Consider the following 19282-nt stretch of genomic DNA (forward strand, 5'->3'; position numbering starts at 1 on the left):
CTGAGAGAGCAGTATTGATATATTTTTTAGAAATTAACTTTACTGAATAAATAATCTGACTTCATAACACCAGCTCTCACTGTATTTTCTGAAGAGGTCTACATTTAAACAGATCAGTTTCAAGAACACAGTAGGAAAAGATTTTATCACAGATACTTCTACCCTAATTTTGGTCCTCAATGGCTAACTATGATATTCATGATATTTTTGATTTAATTATTTTCTCAATAATGCTCTTAGACAATTTGTTTTCTGACTCAAAATCAAAAAAGTGTGCATTTTCATAGACTTACTTTCAGCATGCAAACTGTTTTGAGAATACCATCCTAATTCAATCATCACTTAATGTATTTGGCAGTATTTAATCTGATCTATTTAATCTAAGTAAACTTCTGAATTCTAAGAGTTCTTTAAAAATTTCATCTTTTCAGGATGAAGAAAAAATTAAGCAAAAGAAAAGGCATATGGGAGACACAAAACACTTTTGTCCAGTCAGTCTGAAAGAGAACTTTGTCCTCTACCCTGGACTCCAGGAACATGCAGTTAAATATAAAGAAAAGATTTATTACTTTTCAACTTCCGAGTATAGAGATGAATTTTTGAAGAACCCTGAGGAGTATGTGGCTCACAATGAACCACTACAAGTGAGAATCTTAAAAATTATTTAAAGCAGATAATAGCAGATGAAAATAACTACTTTACATTCCCAGATTGTTTAGATTTGTTTATTATGGCTGATTTTTTTCTAAGTAACAATATATTAGGCAAGTCCTCGAAGCAAATTAAACCCATGACTTCCCTAGTGATTTTTAATGTAAATTTGAATTAATGATGCAACTACAGCAGAAAAGAGAGGAAGATTAAAAAGGCTTGCAATAATCTTAAAATATGTTTAAAAAATGACACATGTTGGGGGTTTTGTGCTTTTTTGTAACTTGAAAAAGGGTAAAAGAACAGAAGATTTACCAGAATTGTCTAATTTCATTTCTACCTGCTGATAGTAGGGTCGTAGATTGGTTTGGTGTTTCCAGAGAGCAGGTAGTTTAGCTAGAACAGTAACAGAAAATCTGGGAACATTAAATACAAAAGTATATAACTGGTTTTGATGGATTCTTTAATAATGATATTTTTGAAGTGAAAAACAGTAGAGGGTGGGTGCAGTGTAAACTCCAAAATGTTACTGAATATTCTGTTTTTTTCCTATAGGCTCCTCCATTACGGGTGTGTTTACTTGGGGTTCATGGAGCTGGTAAAACTACTTGTGCACGAGAGATAACAGATAAATTAGGCATTTTCCATATTCAATTTGAAGAATATCTACAGGAATTGATTTTACCCAAAACTAAAAGGAAAGTTGGGCCCTTTTTTGATGAAGATCATGAAGATGACAATAAAATACTAGAGGAACTGGAAGACTTCTCTCAGACTATAACTATAACTGAAACAGAAAAAACCAAACAGGTATTAATAATATTTTATACATTCATACACAAAATAACCATTTTCTGGCCAAAATAGGAATTTCCTATAAAATTGTAACATTATGTTAAATTAAATACTTTTGAAAAAATATTTCATGACAACATTTTATAAATATCACAAGCACTCCTCAAAACATTTTCACGAGTTATATACAGGTTTTTTCTAAATATTAGAGATAGATGCTAAATGCCTAATGGAAGACCAAGTGAGGGGAATAAAAAGGTCAAGGTCAGAATAATAATGGGAAGGCATGGTTTCCTTTAAGTGTTTATAATATGCAGATTCAGTCAAGTGCACGTGTTCCAGCTGCACAGGACTTTAAAAATGTTCCCCAGCTGTGCTCTTGCAGTCTCTTGGAGCAAAAGAATAGAATGACTCTACCAACCCTCTGATCTGATCATTCCTCATAAAAAAATCAGAAATATTCATCATTAGTAACAGGGTAAGCTAGTATTTTTTTAATGCAATAGGTTTCTTAACTTGGATTTTAGTGTTTCATTGCCTATTGGCAGCAGTTTCAAACCAGAAAAATAAAGCAACTCTTGGGTAGCATAAAATATGCCTTGTAGCTTAGCTGAAAAACTGTTTCAAATAGCTATATGTTCATGATACTTGTAGAATAATTAATGAATTATAATTTTCAGAAAATTAGTGCTTTTTCTTAATCAGATTGACTACTGGCTTAAAATCCTTCTCAATGCACATTCTAAACTGTATCTCTTACAGGATACAATTTCTCTGAAGGAGAAATTTTTACATAACTGTTTATTGGGGAGAGTATTTTCTTTTATTAGGCAGCGATCTGTTGGGAGAAAAGATCCACAAAGTTTTAATGCAAATATATTCTTTAGATAGCAATGGATATAATAAAAGCCATTCATTATGTGGAGAAGTCTCACCACAGATACACAGCAAATGAATCTTTCAAAAAAGTGTAGTAAAAAACTGGAATTTATCTCTCACCCAACAGAAATAAGGATTTATCCAACACTCAAAAATTTAGGAAGAAATGTGTTTCTGCATCACATTTTAAGAGCCTTTCCTGATATCTGCCAAGTTCCCTCAAGTTACTAGTAATCAAAGATCTTCAAACACTTCCTACTACAGGATTTAAGGAAGGAGGCAGGAGAGGCAGCAGGCTACAGAGGAGGAGGCACACAGAAACAACACTCAGGCACGGTATTAGGAAGATGAGCACCCAATGGAAGTGGAAAATAATCAGGGCTCTGAATTTAATTTTATTTGTGCTCTTTTACAGCAGTAAAAAATCTAGAAAATATGTGTCTGACACTGAAATGTGGTCTTTTGCAAGTACAGTTTAATCTGTGGCCTGGAGGGTTCTGTGTCTAACAGGAAAGCCTGGGTAAAAAATGGTACTGCTCAAAACCAGAATAGGATCAAATTTGGGATAATTTATGTAAACTGGACATATACAGTCAATGGGTCAATGCAGGTGCTGAAAGAGCTGCCAAAGGTACATTAAAGGCCACTCTACTATCTTGAGAAGTGGAACAAGTAACTTGGAAGGTAGTGTTCTGATGAAATAATACAAGAGCAGGTAATATTGGAAGCAAATGCTTCAGCACAGATAGAGCACAGATCAAAATCATGGATGTCAGAACAAAAATCCAGGTTTTCATTAAAATCAAAGAGGGGGTTCGTTCAAAAAGTCAGTTTCTTTTACATCTTTGTCATCGCAGCCAAAAATATGGCAAGTGTTCCTGGCACTGATGGTTGTAGCTGGCTCTCACTCAATTTTTTTTTTTTGGCATAAATACATGTCTTACACAAAGGCATTTCTGTTATTATTTTTTCCTTGTCATCTTTATATCTGCTGGGAAGCAATCTTCAACTTAGTATTTTTTTTCCTCATACTTCTTTTAAAGTGCTTAATCTAATGCTGTGACCTAAGCACAGCTCATACAATTTCAGTTCATTTTAGAAACCCATTCATTGGTCCTTGAACAAAACTCTAGAGGATAATTTCCAAGGTTGTAGAGTTCCCAGGCATTTCTCTGAATATGAATGCCACTGGTCTGTCTGACTATCTTATTTTTCACTGACCCTCCAATTCTGCAAAATTTCATTAAATTCCGTTGTATCATTCTCTTGGCACAAGACAGTACAAGTTTATCTGTCAAAGCTTAAGGTCAGCTATAATGTTCAAAGCAAAACCACTAAAGGCAAACAAAAATATACCATGCAGTCTGGGAAGTTCAGCAAAAAGATATCATCCTTGTTGTTTTAGTGCCACATCATTGACAGGTCTGGAGGGAAACCTTGTCCTTTAAATCACTGCTCTGTGGGGTGTTCTCTTTTTTCTACCTGCAATATACATCTTGTGCTTCTTCTCTTTTATCTCATACAAACACCATTCCTACTTCTCTCTAGCAGTGGTGATGTCAGTGATACATTTTTTTATGTTTAACTGTTTCCTCCCACTTCACACATTTCTTTCAAGATGCTTCTGTGTTGCAAATCTGGCTACCACTTTGTCTACTTAGGCATCTTCTGTCATACAAACATCTTTAAATATATGTACTGTGTCAGGCACTAGAGAAAATATTACTCATACACACTACATTAGAGCTGTGACTTCCAGCATATTCTCAGGTTCTTTTGGCTACATTATCAGAATAGATGTCAGGCCTAGGAATTCTTATTCAGCTGTGGCTTTTTGATATCAGACACATTTTGATTCTTGATATGTTAATTGTGTAAACTAATTATGAAAACTAACTATACCATCTTTTCAATATTTTTACCACAGTCTGTGTCAGGAAGCCATTCTATGAGAAATGCATCCTCAACCATAGCAATCTCACAGAGTTATATATTCTGGGAAAAAACCCTAATAGTTTTCCACAATAATTTAGTAGTTTGATTTGGCATTTGAATACTCTGCATTTGACTAGTCATTAATACTACTACTGTTGTATAGAACAATGCTATCTGTCTGCTATCTGTTCTTCTGCCTATATTCAATAACCTTATATATCCTTCTTCAACATTTTTTTTTTCATCCATCCAAATATAATAGCTGCTTTCAAAAGTGAAAAAACATTCTGATGTAGTGCAGGTAGTCTTCCAGCATGGGAACATGTATAGCCAAGTGGAAACTGCTTGTAGGCAATTAGGAGAAACTATGCTCATTTCAGTTTCTATTCCTCTGAATTGAGCATGTGTATAATTAAATACTTAAAATTTGGGCTTGATTTTAGGTTTCATTAAAACTCATACAGCAGCAATTGCCCTAATTTTAGGGGATTGCCTAAAATGTATAATGTAGTATGATTCAATGAGTTTGTTTCTGCTAGTTTAAGTCAAATGAAGACAGTACTCTACTTAGCAAAAAACAATGTGTCCAGTAGATACTTTTTTCTGGTTTTGGTTGGTTGGTTGATTTTGGTTTTTGGGGTTTTTTTCATTTCATCCATTTTTGGTGGATTTTCTTTACATAAAGGAAGTGGAATTAACTGATGAGGAACGGGCAATCAAAGCAAATCTAATGGGTAATACAGAGCTGCCTCCAGAAGTCCTTGACAAGATTGTTCCTGACTGGTGGAAGAAAGAGCCATTCCGGTAACTGTAATTAAATTCTCTCTTTCTCTAATTAATTTTAGGAAGTATATCATCCATTGTGTCCACAATTGTGAATAACTATCACAGAGATTATTTCGATGCTTTTGTACTTTTTATGAGTAATGACCTACCTGTCAGTCTTGGTTTTGTTGTATTATTTTAATTGATATTTTGACAGTAATATCATGTTTCATATGCTGCACACAGGATTGGATTAAAGTATTGGGCACACCTGAATTGAACTCTCCTAAAGAGCTGGGTAGTTTTCATGGTCTTACAGGATAGAGACGAAAACAAACTATTTATATTTTTATGTAATTTTTGTCCTGAGTACATATAGGGGACAATGGTTCTCTACACAGTGTAAAAACAGGGAGATCAGTTCTAGGAAAAAAGGAATGCACCAAGACAAAAAATTACCCAGCCTTATGCATAATGTTGTATTATTATATTGTATTAAATTATAGTGTATTATATCACATCACAATGTATTACACCACTAAACTATACTGTGTTGTATTCTTCTTCCCCACAGCATCCAGGGCTATCTTTTCTTTCCTCCACTTCCTCTTCTTCTAGCTTCTTTGGTTTTCTGCAATTTTACAATGTGTCCTGTTAAAGCCTAAAGTAATAAATGTGAATATTAGCTTCTTATCAACACAACATTTACCCTTACCTAAATACTCATCTAATTCAAAATTGTAAGAGCTCCAATAAGCCATAGAGCTTTCCAGGTATAACTGACTTGTTTTTAACATATGCAGGAAGAGAAATATAAATCATGCTCAATGGCCAATTTCTCATCTTATACTACAGAAGAAACATAAATTTTCAGGTACAAGCTTTCTTTGAGAGTTGTTACCAGAAAAGTGTTTGGGGCACCTTCTCTTTTTTGAGACCAGTGCCTAAGATGTATTGGTTTTAGAGTCACACAAGCAAGTCTGAGGACTCGAGTTTTGGGTTTTTAAGTTCTTTAAAAATATTTAAGCATTGCACATTAAAACCTCAGAAGAAACTAATTTGTAAGTACACTAATTAAAATACACAACAAAATACCAGTTTTTATTTTGACATTGTCAAAATAAACTAGCTGAGAGTATTTTTAAAATTTTGCTCCTAATAAATGCATTTAATATGGGAGGGTTTGTGGGTTTTTCCAAAATAATTACATGTTCATTGTGTTGCACTTCGAACTACAGTGTGTAATAATAAATATTTTCCAATTAGGTCCACAGGCTTTATACTGGATGGCTTCCCCCGTACTTTAGATGAAGCCAGCTATTTGTCAGAACGAGGACTCTGTCCTGATATTGCTATTTATATTCAAGTAGAAGAAGGTGACATTCTTAACCGTCTTTTTCCTCCACGTCTGAAAAAATGGAAAGAAAAACAGCTTAAAAAAAAGGAATATAAAAAGAAGCTGAAGGAACTAAAAGCAAAAATAAGGGTAAGTTTTCAGCCCTATGTTATTTTTTTGTTGTTGTTTCTACAGGAGATGTCTGAACACAGATTCTGAATCTCCCAAAGCTGTGAAGAGCACACAGGTATTGGAGCCAGGAGAAAAAGTGCTGCACGTTCCCAGCATTCCTAGGCTTAGTGTAGGAACTCTGTGTCCCATTCTAATGAAGCTGGACCTACTGTTGAACAGGTTACAAATTGGTTGAGGTAACCTGAAGCCTCTATGCAGACATTTACAACTGGCACATGTAATATTTTCAAGGTTCCTCACTTTGTGTAAAAGTGAGAAATACTTCACATATAATATCAGAAAAAGTCTGAGCATAATTACTACAGAGCAGCCGACACTAAGTTAGGACAACAGAATTTGGGACAAGACTTATACAATACCATTAATATCTCTAAACAGTCAAAGGGGAACACCACACATTTACCACCATACTCAGTCACCCTTTTCCAAATGGGTGAAAACCACCTATAGAAACCACCTATAAATTTAGAAACTCTGTAGTTTACCAATAAACCTATTACTATATTTTCAGTGGGATAAGAATCACAGTCTTTTTTATTCCTCTAATATCAATCTCAGAAATTGCCATATTAGTTTTTCAAAAATATGCTTACATGTTCGCCTAGTAGAGAGTTATATCTGGTCTGCAACATTTCAAACTCTAGATAGTATTTTTTAACATTAGAACCAACTGGAACAGAATTTCAGGTGGAAAGAAAAGTGTTAATTATAGGTTACATTACCAATTTTCAGAGGGGAGTTTTTATTAGGAAGTATCATCAGTCTTTTTACATCTTTTTTTCACCAACAGAATGAGAAGATTGCCAGAAGAAGAGAAGAACTTTTAGCAGAGCAACAGAAAAAGAAGCAGGAGGTAAGAAAACCTAATAAGACAGTTTTTAAATAGAAGCATTGACATTCTTACCATAGAATTTTCTAGAGCTTTTAGTCACAGAGTTCAGGACAATGTAGAAAAGTAAAATTATGATAAACTGCCAGAAACTTCAACTTTCAAAAATAATTTTATATTATGTTTGGATTGCTTTAGAAAATATGGATTCATGAAGACTAAAGACTATTTTAAAAGAATTCTCCATATATGCTTCAATTCAGGAAAATACTTATGAATGTGTTTAAAGTATCTCATTTATAAGCATAAGAGTAGCACCACTAATTGAAATTAGGCATGTGCCTTTAAGTACACTGTCAAATCCATGGTTAATCCAGAATAGGACTGTACCAGGATTACCAAAGTCAATTACAATATATTTATGAATGCATTAATGTATTACTTGACTGCTCATGATATTCTGTCAGCTACACTTTCATCAAACATGCTTGTTTGTAACAAAGTCCTGTCAAACTACAATACCATGTATGAAAAAACACTCATCAAAACTGCAGTGTAGCTCTTCAGGTTTTTAAAGTACTCTTGGAACTGGTATGATGCTTCACCGTATGCACTATGCAATACTGCTGTATTTTCTCCTGAAATAAGATTCTAGAATTTACTAGATTTTTTACATATGATAAAGGATATCCCAAAATGAGGTTTAGTTGAATCAATGGCTTTTTTTAATTTAAAAAGAGACAAGAATACCATATGTTCCTTCAAAATATCTGTATCATAGACATGAAACAACAAAATATTTTCTCTTTATAGGCTTTAGCAGATAAGGATAATGACGAAGCTACTGTGGAGGAGGAGGAGGATGAAGATATTGAAGCTATACTTGCAGAAGAGTTTTTAGAAGAAGAAGAAGAGGAAGAACCAGAAGAAGAAGAAAATGAAGAAGATGCTGTTGAGCGCATGCAAAATGAGATTTCAGAGAGGTTTGAATCAGAATTAGAAGGATTACAAAGTGTGCAGGTAGTGATACCGCTGCTTATTTTGTTAAAATATATGATCACATGAAGAAGAATTTCCATATTTATTTTTCACATTTAAAAATTATAGTGCCTAAATAACTGTGCTTCTGTACTCATGATCTAAGTATGTGAACAAGATGAAGACTGTACTGAGAAGGTATAAACTTGAAAGAATATATAATTTATACTACTAATATAGTAGAGGGAAAAAAAAGGAAGCTTTTGGGTAGACCTATTCAATCTTGGTGTCATTTCATTTTTGATAGGTCAGTTGACACCGGCAACCAACCTAGAGAGTTGTGAATGTATGAGCAGTATTTCAAAATAAGTTTTGAGGCAAAACTCTTATTAGACACCTCTATTTTTTAATGCAGATCCTAGTTGTTGGTGATGAAACCAAATGTAATGAAAAAATCCAAATCTAATCTCGGTTAAGATACGAGGTGTTTGGCACCATTCCCACACCTAGTGACATAATTTTCTTGAAATCAGTGCAGTTGCCTATGGCAAGGTAACCTGATCTAACACCAGATATCTGCAACGCTAATGCCACATCTAAAGCAGTAGGTAGATCAGTAACATTTGTTTATTATCTACAAAGTACTTCACTACAGAAAGAAACTAATCACGAGTTAAAAGAAGCTCTATCCACTGACTAGAGAGAAGGTTTTCAAAACCAGATAATAATACAATATTGTAGCAGTGTGACACCTAATATAGAAGTTTAAACTTCAGTGGGCAGGAAGACTAATTCCCACCAAACTTTGCTGATTTATGTTGACTGAGAACATGCTCAGGAAATCCTTGATAGTTCACAGAAAATCTTGCCATCAGTCTTTATTAAAAATCTGATTGCATTTATGATTCTAATATTTCATTTTGTTTTCTTAACCAGGAAGAACTGGTTGAAAAGTTACAAATACCGCCAGTTGAGATCAATGGAGGACGGAAGCCTCGTGTTGTGTGCTACCAAATATACAAAAAGCTGAAACCCCTAGTGGAAAACCGCAGGAGCATTTTTGAGAAATGTTACCCAATAAGTTTGCCACTTGCACAGAAGATGCTAGTTTACTCATATAAATTACGAAGTTCTTTTGGTCAGTGGGATCCAGTCAAGGTAATGTTCTTAAATGGCTGAAGAATGTGTTCAAGAGTTGACACTCTTTAAAAATGCATTTCACATTAACAAGATGTTATCAGACAGTAGCAACTAATACCAGAAATATTTAATGAAAATTACATTACTGAATCAAAATTACATGACTGAATATACAGAAAATACAGCAAGCAGTAATAATGAAAGGTGTTGGTCTTTTCAGTGTTGCAGCTAATTTAAGGCTGAAAAGCATTTAGTAAAATTTGTTACACTGTCATTGGTGACATGATTAAAGGTGGCATTGAATCAGAAAGAAATGCCTAACTTAACGATACACAAAACACAGGACAACATAGAAGGTCTTAAAACCTTACAATAGTAGTGAGAACAAACGGAAAGGATTTAGAATATGAATTTGTAAGAAGCCACACACACAACTGACCACCAAATCTAGTAGTGGCAAAAAATGTTAGATGTACTTAATTCATCAGCAATAATTCTTTCCTGTCAAAATTTAAAATTTTTGAAGAGCAACAGATCTATTTCCGTGGTATTTTACTAGAGATCTGGAAAATTGAGGTCAGAAAGTACTTATCACTATCCCCAAGGTAGGAAATGAAATGTTCTCAGGTAATTCTTTTGGTTTAATGGTAGAAATAAAAGCTGATTGGATTGTGAGTAAATAAAAATTTAAAAGGAAGATTAATTGAAAAAAAGTCCAGTGAACAACATACAGAAAGCACAAAGCCCCCGAAGGAAACATATTTTGGCCTTCATTTTTCTATGCCAATTAATCAAACCATTTTATTCCCGTTTGTATAGTGTCATGTTGAGTTTTCACCTGTTCCAGATCACATCTCTCTTTAACCTTAGGATCAGAATCTTCATTCTTTTTCATGGCAGCATCTAATAATCTAGGTACATACTAAAAGAAGTATGTACCTATGTCTACATTTACATAATTTCCCACTACTGAACCACAGTTTATGTGTTTAATTGTAATTAATCTCTACACCCTACTTCTTGCACTTCGTTCTGTCAGGTTTCACCAGATTTTTGTATTCCATTTCTCCACTTCATTCCTTTGTTCTATACAGTGCTTTTTACCAACCAAAAAGTACAATTCAGTCAGAAGAAAGAGGTCATAGGAAGTTATTGGGTAAAATAAGAGTGGTGTGCTGACAGTGAAATTGTACAAGCTGATAAAAATGAAAGGGAAATAGGATCACTTTGAGGGCATTTTAGGATAATAATAGAAATTTTAAAATTTATAACAGACTGGAAATTTTGGAGTAGAAAGGCAGATTGAGTATATTCCAGTTACTTTGAGATTAAATTTGGGGGGGAGGGGAAGTAGTTATGCCACTGATTAGATAAGCAGAGAATAAACATTATGAGCTGAGTGAGGAATGGAAGCAGATATGCAGTAGAACAGACTCATGAAATCCCATAAATTGAGAGCAAGCACCCTGAAATGACTTGATCCAGGAATAGGAACCTAAGGGTATGAGAAGAGTCTGGCAGGACAATGGTACACAGCAGAACAGCCCCAGCTCTAGCAGTAATAACCAGACCAACCTTACTGACTCCTTCAAAGAATAGTAATAGATTTGTGATGTATGATTTTCCTTGACAAGAAGCTGAGTTGGCTCTTCCCCATTATTTGAAATGTATGCATGTAACTTCTGTGGTTTTTTCCTTAGTGTATTTCAGTTTGCTCAGTACAGAGTGAGATTTACTGGACTATTTTTGTCAGGTTGTATGCTGGAGGAAAAAACTTTTTTTAAAATGCTAATTTTCTCATCTTCGTTCTTTTGTTGAAGAAAGGTCAATGTTACACATTACTCAGAATTACATTTCTGAGTCCCCTTAGAATAGTAAGGTGAATGCTGCCTGGGCAATTTTTCTACATACTGCTTTTCTATATTTTGTTTTAAAGCATCTTTTATTGACACTTTAAGACAGTTCTTCTAAGAAGGACTGCAACAGGGACATGAGTAAGTTTTTCCATAGAGAAGAGTAGTGCAAGGAATTAATCTGGTATTACTTCAATGACTATTTCTGCCAATTGCATCTCTTACATGTCAATGATCCATCAACACTGCAGACTTTTTAGTGGGCTGTCTGATGTGTTTGAAAAGATTTAATCAGCAGTGCATGTATTTTTCCAATAACTTTTTCAACTTATCTTGTGGTTTTTCACTTGACCATAATGTAACTATTGATATCTTTTTACATTTTCTTCATTTGTATATGACTTCTGGTGAATACAATATTCTCAGTGTATTTTCTATTGGCAGGCAGGCAGGTGAGTTTAATTCACTGAGGAATAAAATTATTCTCTTTCTTCTTTGAAAATTAAAAAAACTATTTTGTTCATCTTTGACTACACTATCTTGACAGACATATAAAGTGTTACGGTACCACCTACTGGAAATAGCAAGTATTCTTTCTGTCTTAAATGTTTCTTTCATCTTTTTGAACAAGAAGTGTAGGTACAGAAGTTTCTCAGATTTGAGCAAAATATTATGTCCATATATGTGAATTTTAGAATGCTTTGATGGTTTGTGTCATATGGTTGGTACTCCTCTATCTGCCTATAAAGCCACTTCTCTGGGATGGAGGAAGAAAAGGCTTTGTCAAACCTAATTAACTGATTCTCATTTTGTATATTACACAGTTAAGCCAAGGAGATGTGATCAAGCCACAGCAAAGGGATGAAAGCACAGTCTTTCCAGTAATCCATCGACAATATATTTATTTCTTTTCAAGTAAAGAAAATAAAGAAACATTTATGACAAATCCCATCAAATATATTTGTCAGCCAAAACCTAAGCAATCTGTGCCAGTAAAGATTGCAATTGTGGGACTTCCAAAGTCTGGAAAGACTACAGGTATGAGCAGTTATCTATTTAAAAAACTCATTTTTTAATGACTGAAGCTGTATCTGTCCTTACTGCTATTAAAAAACATAAACCATTTATATTGCTGGTCTTCCTGCTTTTCTTGCTGGGCACAAATTCTTTTTGTAACATTCTGTGGTGTCTCATTTGACAGTCTGATAGTTATGCATTGTTCATCTGAATTTTATCCCAGATCCTTAAGACGTTAGTGACTTGGACTTGTATTTAGAAAAACTGGACTTATGCTATTTATATCCTTTGTATTATTTATTATTATTTTATAATTGTTTCTTACTTTTTTGAGTCAATATAAGCTAATGTAAAGTGGAGAAATAGTCCTAGGATCAAGGATGAAGACCCCAAACTCCCTACTCCCCAGTCTGTTTTGAAATTTCTAGATTAAAAAGTGCCCAAGATTTCCATCCCTCTCCCTTCCCTTCCTCCTCCATGATTCTATCAATCCACACGTTTTTGCCTTTTATTGGAGGAGGAGGATATTAATTTTAAACTATAGTTATTGATTAGAATAGGATGTTAGGAAGAAAAGAGACAGGTTCAAATGATTTCATATTTAGGATGAAATTTTAGCATATTTCCCATTTCCTGGATAAATGAGGTAGCTGATGGGCTGTTCTGTAAGAGGAACAGCAATGGAGGCATATTTTCTAACACACTCTGATAATATTGACTATATCTGCTGAGATTTGTTCTAAATTGAATAGTGTTAGTATGCCCTGTGCATATGCCAGATTGTGATGTTACTTACCTTCAAAGTTGTGACTTGAAATGGAAATATTTTGCAGTTGCCCAGAGACTTGCGAGTGTTTATGGGTTCCTGCGCCTGTCCCTAGGAGATGCCATCCGCTTTGTGCTAAACAGCCAGCCAGAGAGCGAGCTGGCACTTAAGGTACAGTCCCACCTTCTCCAAGGACTCACCGTGCCTGATGAATTGGCCATCCAGGCTCTAAATGTGGCTCTGCTAAATCACATGGATAATCCCACTGGGTAAGAGTTTTCTTGGGGTTTTGGGGGTTTCTCCAAGACATGTCAGTCTCTTCATAGGCATGGATTCCCATGTTACTGCTGTAGAACAATTTCACTAAAACACATCAGTGGTTTCTGCATTAAAAAAAAAATCTGTACAAAAGGAGATTTTTTTTTACAATATCTCTGGGAAATGAGACTGAAGCAGAATTTTCTGCAATTTCCAAGTAACTTTATTTCAGTACATCGAAGTAATAAACTTTATGACAGTTACTTTTTTTTTCAGTCAATAAGCCAGTATCTTCTACTATCCTTTGAGAAGCACTATTTGGTCTCTCTTATGCCATCTCCAGAACCAACTTGGACACACCTGATGCTCTTTGATCGAACAGGCTGTTTCAATACTCAGGGGTTTTTTTTGTTTTCTTACCAACTGAAGTTATTAAGGAGGAACTGAAACCAGTGAGTCTTATCACCTCATTCATAGGTAATCCTAGGCTCTTTCTCCCCCACTGAAACATCTTTGAAACTGGGCAGACTTAAAAAGCTTTATCATCAGTATTTCATGAAATTCAACTTCTCTTCTCAAAAAGGAGAACTGTTACAGAGAAAGGCAATTCTGCAATAATCTCTGAAAATTATTTGTGCTTGAGATCAGAATTCTTTCAGCTTCTCTTTGATGTTATATCCTGGAATATTATTTCAGTATATTTTGTTCCAGTATTTCCTAATATGAAAAACCATTTCTTCTTCAGTATGATTATAAAAACTCTTCAAATACTGTAGTAAATAATTTTACTTACCACTTTAAAAACTGCTCCTCCCAATCCACATGGAGACTTCTCATAGTTAAAATTATGTTTCTGAATGATTGATGTGTCAGAATATTTTTATAAGTCCCAGCCATCCACTTACCTTTTGCCCTTTGTACATTTCCTTTTCTGATTACTATTTCTTCTTCTGCCTACTTGATTTTTTAAATTTGATTGTAAATTCTTAGGAGTGAAGAATGTGCCTGTCAAGTGAGAGCAGTGATAACTGCATGGGTGTAGACTTTTGTCTCTATGGAAAATGTACTAGAAATAGACATAGACTCACTGGTTGATTGGAAACTCACTTCTTAGTGAGTTTCTTCAAAACTATTTTTCTGTTTCTGTTTGTGTGCAGAGTTGTAATGGATGGATATCCTCTAACAAGAGCCCACATAAATCTCTTGGAATCAACTAGGATAATTCCAGTGAAAATCTTTGAATTAGATATGGATACAAAGGAAGTGTTCAGAAGAGCGCTGCTGGATAAGGAAAGATCAAACCGGTAGTAATACTCCCTGATACAAATTTTTAAATTTTCTACACAATATTGTAGTATCTCTATTTATGTGCCTCAGTGCACATATGAAAAACATGGGAACCAGTCCCTCTCCTTTCTAATGCTTTGATTTCCATAGAGAGAAATAGTAGGGATGTAAGGTGTTTGGGGCATGCTCTGGCCAGATCCTTCAGTTGCATGCCTGAGATTACAAATGTGCAATGCTGTGCACCCACTGCTTAGTTTAAGTGGTTTAATGCAACTGTACATCAGAAATGTTACCACTTCTCTCTGCTGCTGAAATTTATTTTTCATCAATTATTATTATAAAATATATTGATACTTCATCTAATAATCTCTCTTTTAAAAACTTAATCAGAGTTCTTTTAAAACTATGAAACTAATGCATATTTAGTAGTGTATAGAATTCAGGACTTCTAAGCTTTTCAATTCAGTTTGTTCCCTTCTTTGTTCTTCTGAGAAGATAAATATTCTGTTTAAAGAGCCATTGGTTGTTTTTGAGGAAGAACAGTAAGTAGTTTATAAGCAGACAGAGAATGAAAAAGAACAGAACATTCACCTTAAAATTAAATTGTGTAAGAACCTGTTTCTCATTAGAAGAAGTATTTCTAAGAAGTTCCAGATAGCTTGGAGCATTATTGCATGCCTCTTTCATTTTGTCCTTTTCTTTTTGTATCTTTCTTTTTATCAAGTAATCAGTACAATGTTAAATTGCTTACTAAAAGACTAAAGACAATTTGCATTGCAAAAAAATTAAATCAAAGATGTGTTTTTGAAAGTATTTACTTTAAACTTAATTTTAAATACCAAACTAATTATATTTCATAGGCTTAAGTACAAATCAAGTGTGCAATATCAGGGTGCCATTTAATGGTGTATTTGTAGTGTATCTCAGGTAATATGTGTTGATACATTTCAAATCCTTTGCAAAATAATTATTGTGTTGTATTTGGGACATAAATAGAAAAAGTTTTGTTCTTCATTTTTGAACAGGACTGTCTGATCATAAGTACACTGCTTTTCAATGTAGCTGGTAGTATTCTTAAAAAGAAATTTTTATTTCTCAAATATGTTCTACAATGTCAAATAAGCAAAATTTTGTAAAATGAACTTCCAGTGAATTCTAGAATTTACACCTGAAATTCAATGAAATTATCTAATCCTCAGATTTAAATCACTGTTATTATTCATTCTCTTTAGACTTCCTTATCCTGAACATGACAGCCCACAGATTTTAGCTATTAAAAATTCCTGCTATAAACAACACATTGATGATATTAGAACTTACTATATGAAGGAACATCAGAACTGGTGTGTGATTGATGCCAATCATAGCAAATGGAGGGTCTGGAAGACGGTTCTGCAAGAAGTTCAGTTGGTTGTTAAACAAATCCAGATATACCTGGAAAGAAGAAAAGAAGGTAAAAAAATAACAGAGTTTCCCAGAATATTTCTTCCTTTAAAAAGCTGCAGTGTACTATGTACATGACAACTTCAACTTTCTGTGGATGTGGCTAATTCTTGGCCACATATATACCATTAAATTCTTCAATCTCATCTGCAGAGATCTTGAAGAGATCTCTTGAAAAGAGTGAACGCAAAGCCAATACAGGGTAGTCTGAGGTCATCCTCCCAAGAACAGGGTAACAGGAGTCTGCTAAAGGAAGTCAGAGTCCTTGGTCCATGGTAGATCTGGCAACACTGGGTGGTAAATCACAAAGAGTACTCCAAAGGTACAAGGGGAACTCTAACTTGCACCTTCACTTTAGTGTTAGTGAAGGAAGAGGAAGGGATAGAGAAGATGTTAATTTAAAATCTAGAAATAAGCTTAAATATGCCATCTGAGTTAATTTCTCTGCTTTGTGAAGAAGACCACTTTATTCTAAAATGGCACAGTTCCCACTTGACTTTTTGTCTGTCAGCACTGGTCAGGATTAAATATGCCTTTTAAACATGTCTGTACTATTTAACTAGAATTCCTCTGAAGGGCAAATATACTTCCTTATCTTTATCCACCTTTTGGGTTTAATTTTTACAGCTCTGTGGCTGCACCCATCTTAAAAATTGGAGTCATAATCAAAAATATTAAAATACACTTAACTTTTACACATCAAGCTTGAAAAAGCATGATTTTTAAGTAATTTGGTTTTGAGATGACATTTTATTAAAGATTTTGAATGTATTTCCTCCAGATAGACTGTAGCATCTGCAAGATATGGATGAATAAAAGGGGAGGCTTTCATCACACCTTGTACTCATTTCCACCAATGTAAAGACATAAAATAATAGTTTAAATGACCCTTAGTAACACAAAGGAGTGAAACAATAAATCATAAAAAAGAACAGACCAATAAGCTGAGCATGCAGAGTATCCCACACCATTAATAATTATTATATTTCTTACATGCTAAAAAATGTTATTAAAATTAATTGGTAAAATGAGTTACAACTTCATTTTATTATCAAATTGCTGCTTTAGTTCTCATTATCTCATATAAATTTCAAATTATTACTTTCTAGACTGTAGTATTCCTGAGTAGAATTGTTAGATGTTTCTATGTCTCTCATAAATTAAATGTTATCATTAATTGCTTTCATTAACAGGAAAAGCAGCCAGCATTGCTGGTTTATGTATCACTCCCCAGGAACTGCAGGGGCAGCTGGGGGAGTGTGGACAGTACTGTCCTGTCAGCCTTGCAGAGAAAGGTGAACTGGTTGACTGCTCTGTAAGCCCCTCACTGGAGTTTGCTGCTGAGTTTCAGGGGCGCTATTACAGAATGGCTTCACAGGAAGAACTGGAAGTGCGTATCAAAAAAGCAGGTCAAAAAGGAGGGGATTATGAAAAGAGGGAACATTGTTGCTTAGATTCTTTGATTCCATACAGAAATAGGTAATATGCAACTTGAATTAGACCACTGTTGTTAGCATTCAAGCTTTTGTTCTGCATACTTCTGCTATCAAGTGTCTAGGCAGACAAAATCAAGCACAGGCACCATTAAACTAAAGCTCGTCTTACAAATTGTCACAGACCAAACATTCATTTGAAAACAGTAACTTTCTCCTTTCTTTATCTGTTGTGGAGAGACTGGGTTAGAAAGTGGCTTATGATAGCAGTAGATAGTGATGGATGGTGGGTGAATAGTGACTACTTCAGCTGAGAGATTTTGGAAAAGAAATTACCCAAGAGCAACAGCAATGCCAACACATTGTTGCATTGTAGAAAAAATAGGTATCTAAACTGTGTGAGCCAGTCCTCTGGAGTTTGACTAACAGTCCTATAGTGCTTCTTTCATTTCTTTCATTATAAAAACTTTTTTTTTCCTGCAGAAATTCTTGATCAAACCTGAGGTTTATGTATCATCACTGGCATCTCACCCTCTGCCACCCCCACATATGCTACCAAAGAAATTGACTGCAGCAGAAGTGAAGGCCTTATTCCCTGTAAAGCCTGAAATGCAGGGATACTGTCCAGTCACTTACCTAGATGGAAAACAGAGGTATGTCACTAGAGTTTTCATAATCTGAATTACAGAATATGTGTCCTATATTAATGCATTAATGAGGAAATACTTTCAAAGTACTTTTTAATGTTGTTCAGGATTTAGACAGGAAAAGCAATTGCAATTCTCTACATTGCACCTGTGGCTTTGGAAATCAAGATAAAATCACCTTTTAAAACTTACATGGCTACAGGTTCTACAAGAATCTGTGTTGGTTTGGTGTCTTTCATGATGAAGATGGGCAGATATAGTTTGAATTCTCTCTATCTCTATAACACTTCAAAGGTTAAAAGAAATCTCATAAATCCCTAGTAGATGCAAAACTACCTATTATGATTTTTGTAGAGATCCATAAAGCTCTACCATAAAATGACACAGATTTCCTCAGTGTGCAAGAATTTATGATCAGAGGAGAACCATAATAGCCAATTCTATGTTATCCCTTTTTAATCTCCTGAACAAATATGATTGGCATTTTAAATGGAGGAGCTCTAAAGAAGCACTATAGAAGTTCCTTAATAAGCAGATTTTAGGCAGAGACTCCATGAGATTTTTAACCTTGTAACTGTCCATCATGTGGTGGAAACTTAGATGATCCAATTGCTATTTTTTTTTGTAGTTGCTACACTTGCTAAATTACCAGAAGGCTAGCAATAGCTCATGAATTTACTCCACACAAATTATGTTTTATGTTTTCTGTGAATGAATTATTCTTGCTCCATCTCTTCAGATATGAAACTCTGGTGCCTGGCAATATCGAGTATGCAGCAAAATACCAAGACAAGGTATATATTTTTGAAAGTGAAGAAAAACTTCAGAAGTTTATGAGGTAAATACACTAACTGCATTTTAATCTTCAATCATGCCACTGTTCATACATCTTAAAAGTGCTTACTTTATATCTGGTTAGGTTACCAGAGAAGTATGGGAATCTGAAGCTTCCCCATAAACTCCCTCCAAAAAAAGAGCCAATGCTATTAACTACACTTCCTTTGCCTGGATACCTTGAACAGGCCAGTTTTTGTTTTTCTATTTTAAAACATGATTTTGTGATATATAGCATATCCCA

At 34.5% G+C, this 19282-nt stretch overlaps 1 protein-coding gene across 1 annotated transcript in view; it reads left to right on the plus strand.

Moving 5' to 3' along the window:
- Positions 1–19282, plus strand: part of AK9 (adenylate kinase 9) — a 59245-nt gene that overhangs the window by 35449 nt on the left and 4514 nt on the right. The window contains exons 20-34 of the mRNA XM_066547124.1: positions 432–644; positions 1207–1461; positions 4946–5064; positions 6292–6511; positions 7344–7406; positions 8196–8402; positions 9297–9518; positions 12178–12391; positions 13204–13405; positions 14552–14698; positions 15914–16134; positions 17318–17514; positions 18041–18210; positions 18944–19042; positions 19124–19226. Of these exons, the coding sequence (XP_066403221.1) occupies positions 432–644; positions 1207–1461; positions 4946–5064; positions 6292–6511; positions 7344–7406; positions 8196–8402; positions 9297–9518; positions 12178–12391; positions 13204–13405; positions 14552–14698; positions 15914–16134; positions 17318–17514; positions 18041–18210; positions 18944–19042; positions 19124–19226 (2652 nt within the window). The remainder of the gene's footprint in view (positions 1–431; positions 645–1206; positions 1462–4945; positions 5065–6291; positions 6512–7343; positions 7407–8195; positions 8403–9296; positions 9519–12177; positions 12392–13203; positions 13406–14551; positions 14699–15913; positions 16135–17317; positions 17515–18040; positions 18211–18943; positions 19043–19123; positions 19227–19282) is intronic.

The sequence above is a fragment of the Molothrus aeneus genome, chromosome 3 (assembly GCF_037042795.1).
Source record: "Molothrus aeneus isolate 106 chromosome 3, BPBGC_Maene_1.0, whole genome shotgun sequence".
NCBI lineage: Eukaryota > Metazoa > Chordata > Aves > Passeriformes > Icteridae > Molothrus > Molothrus aeneus.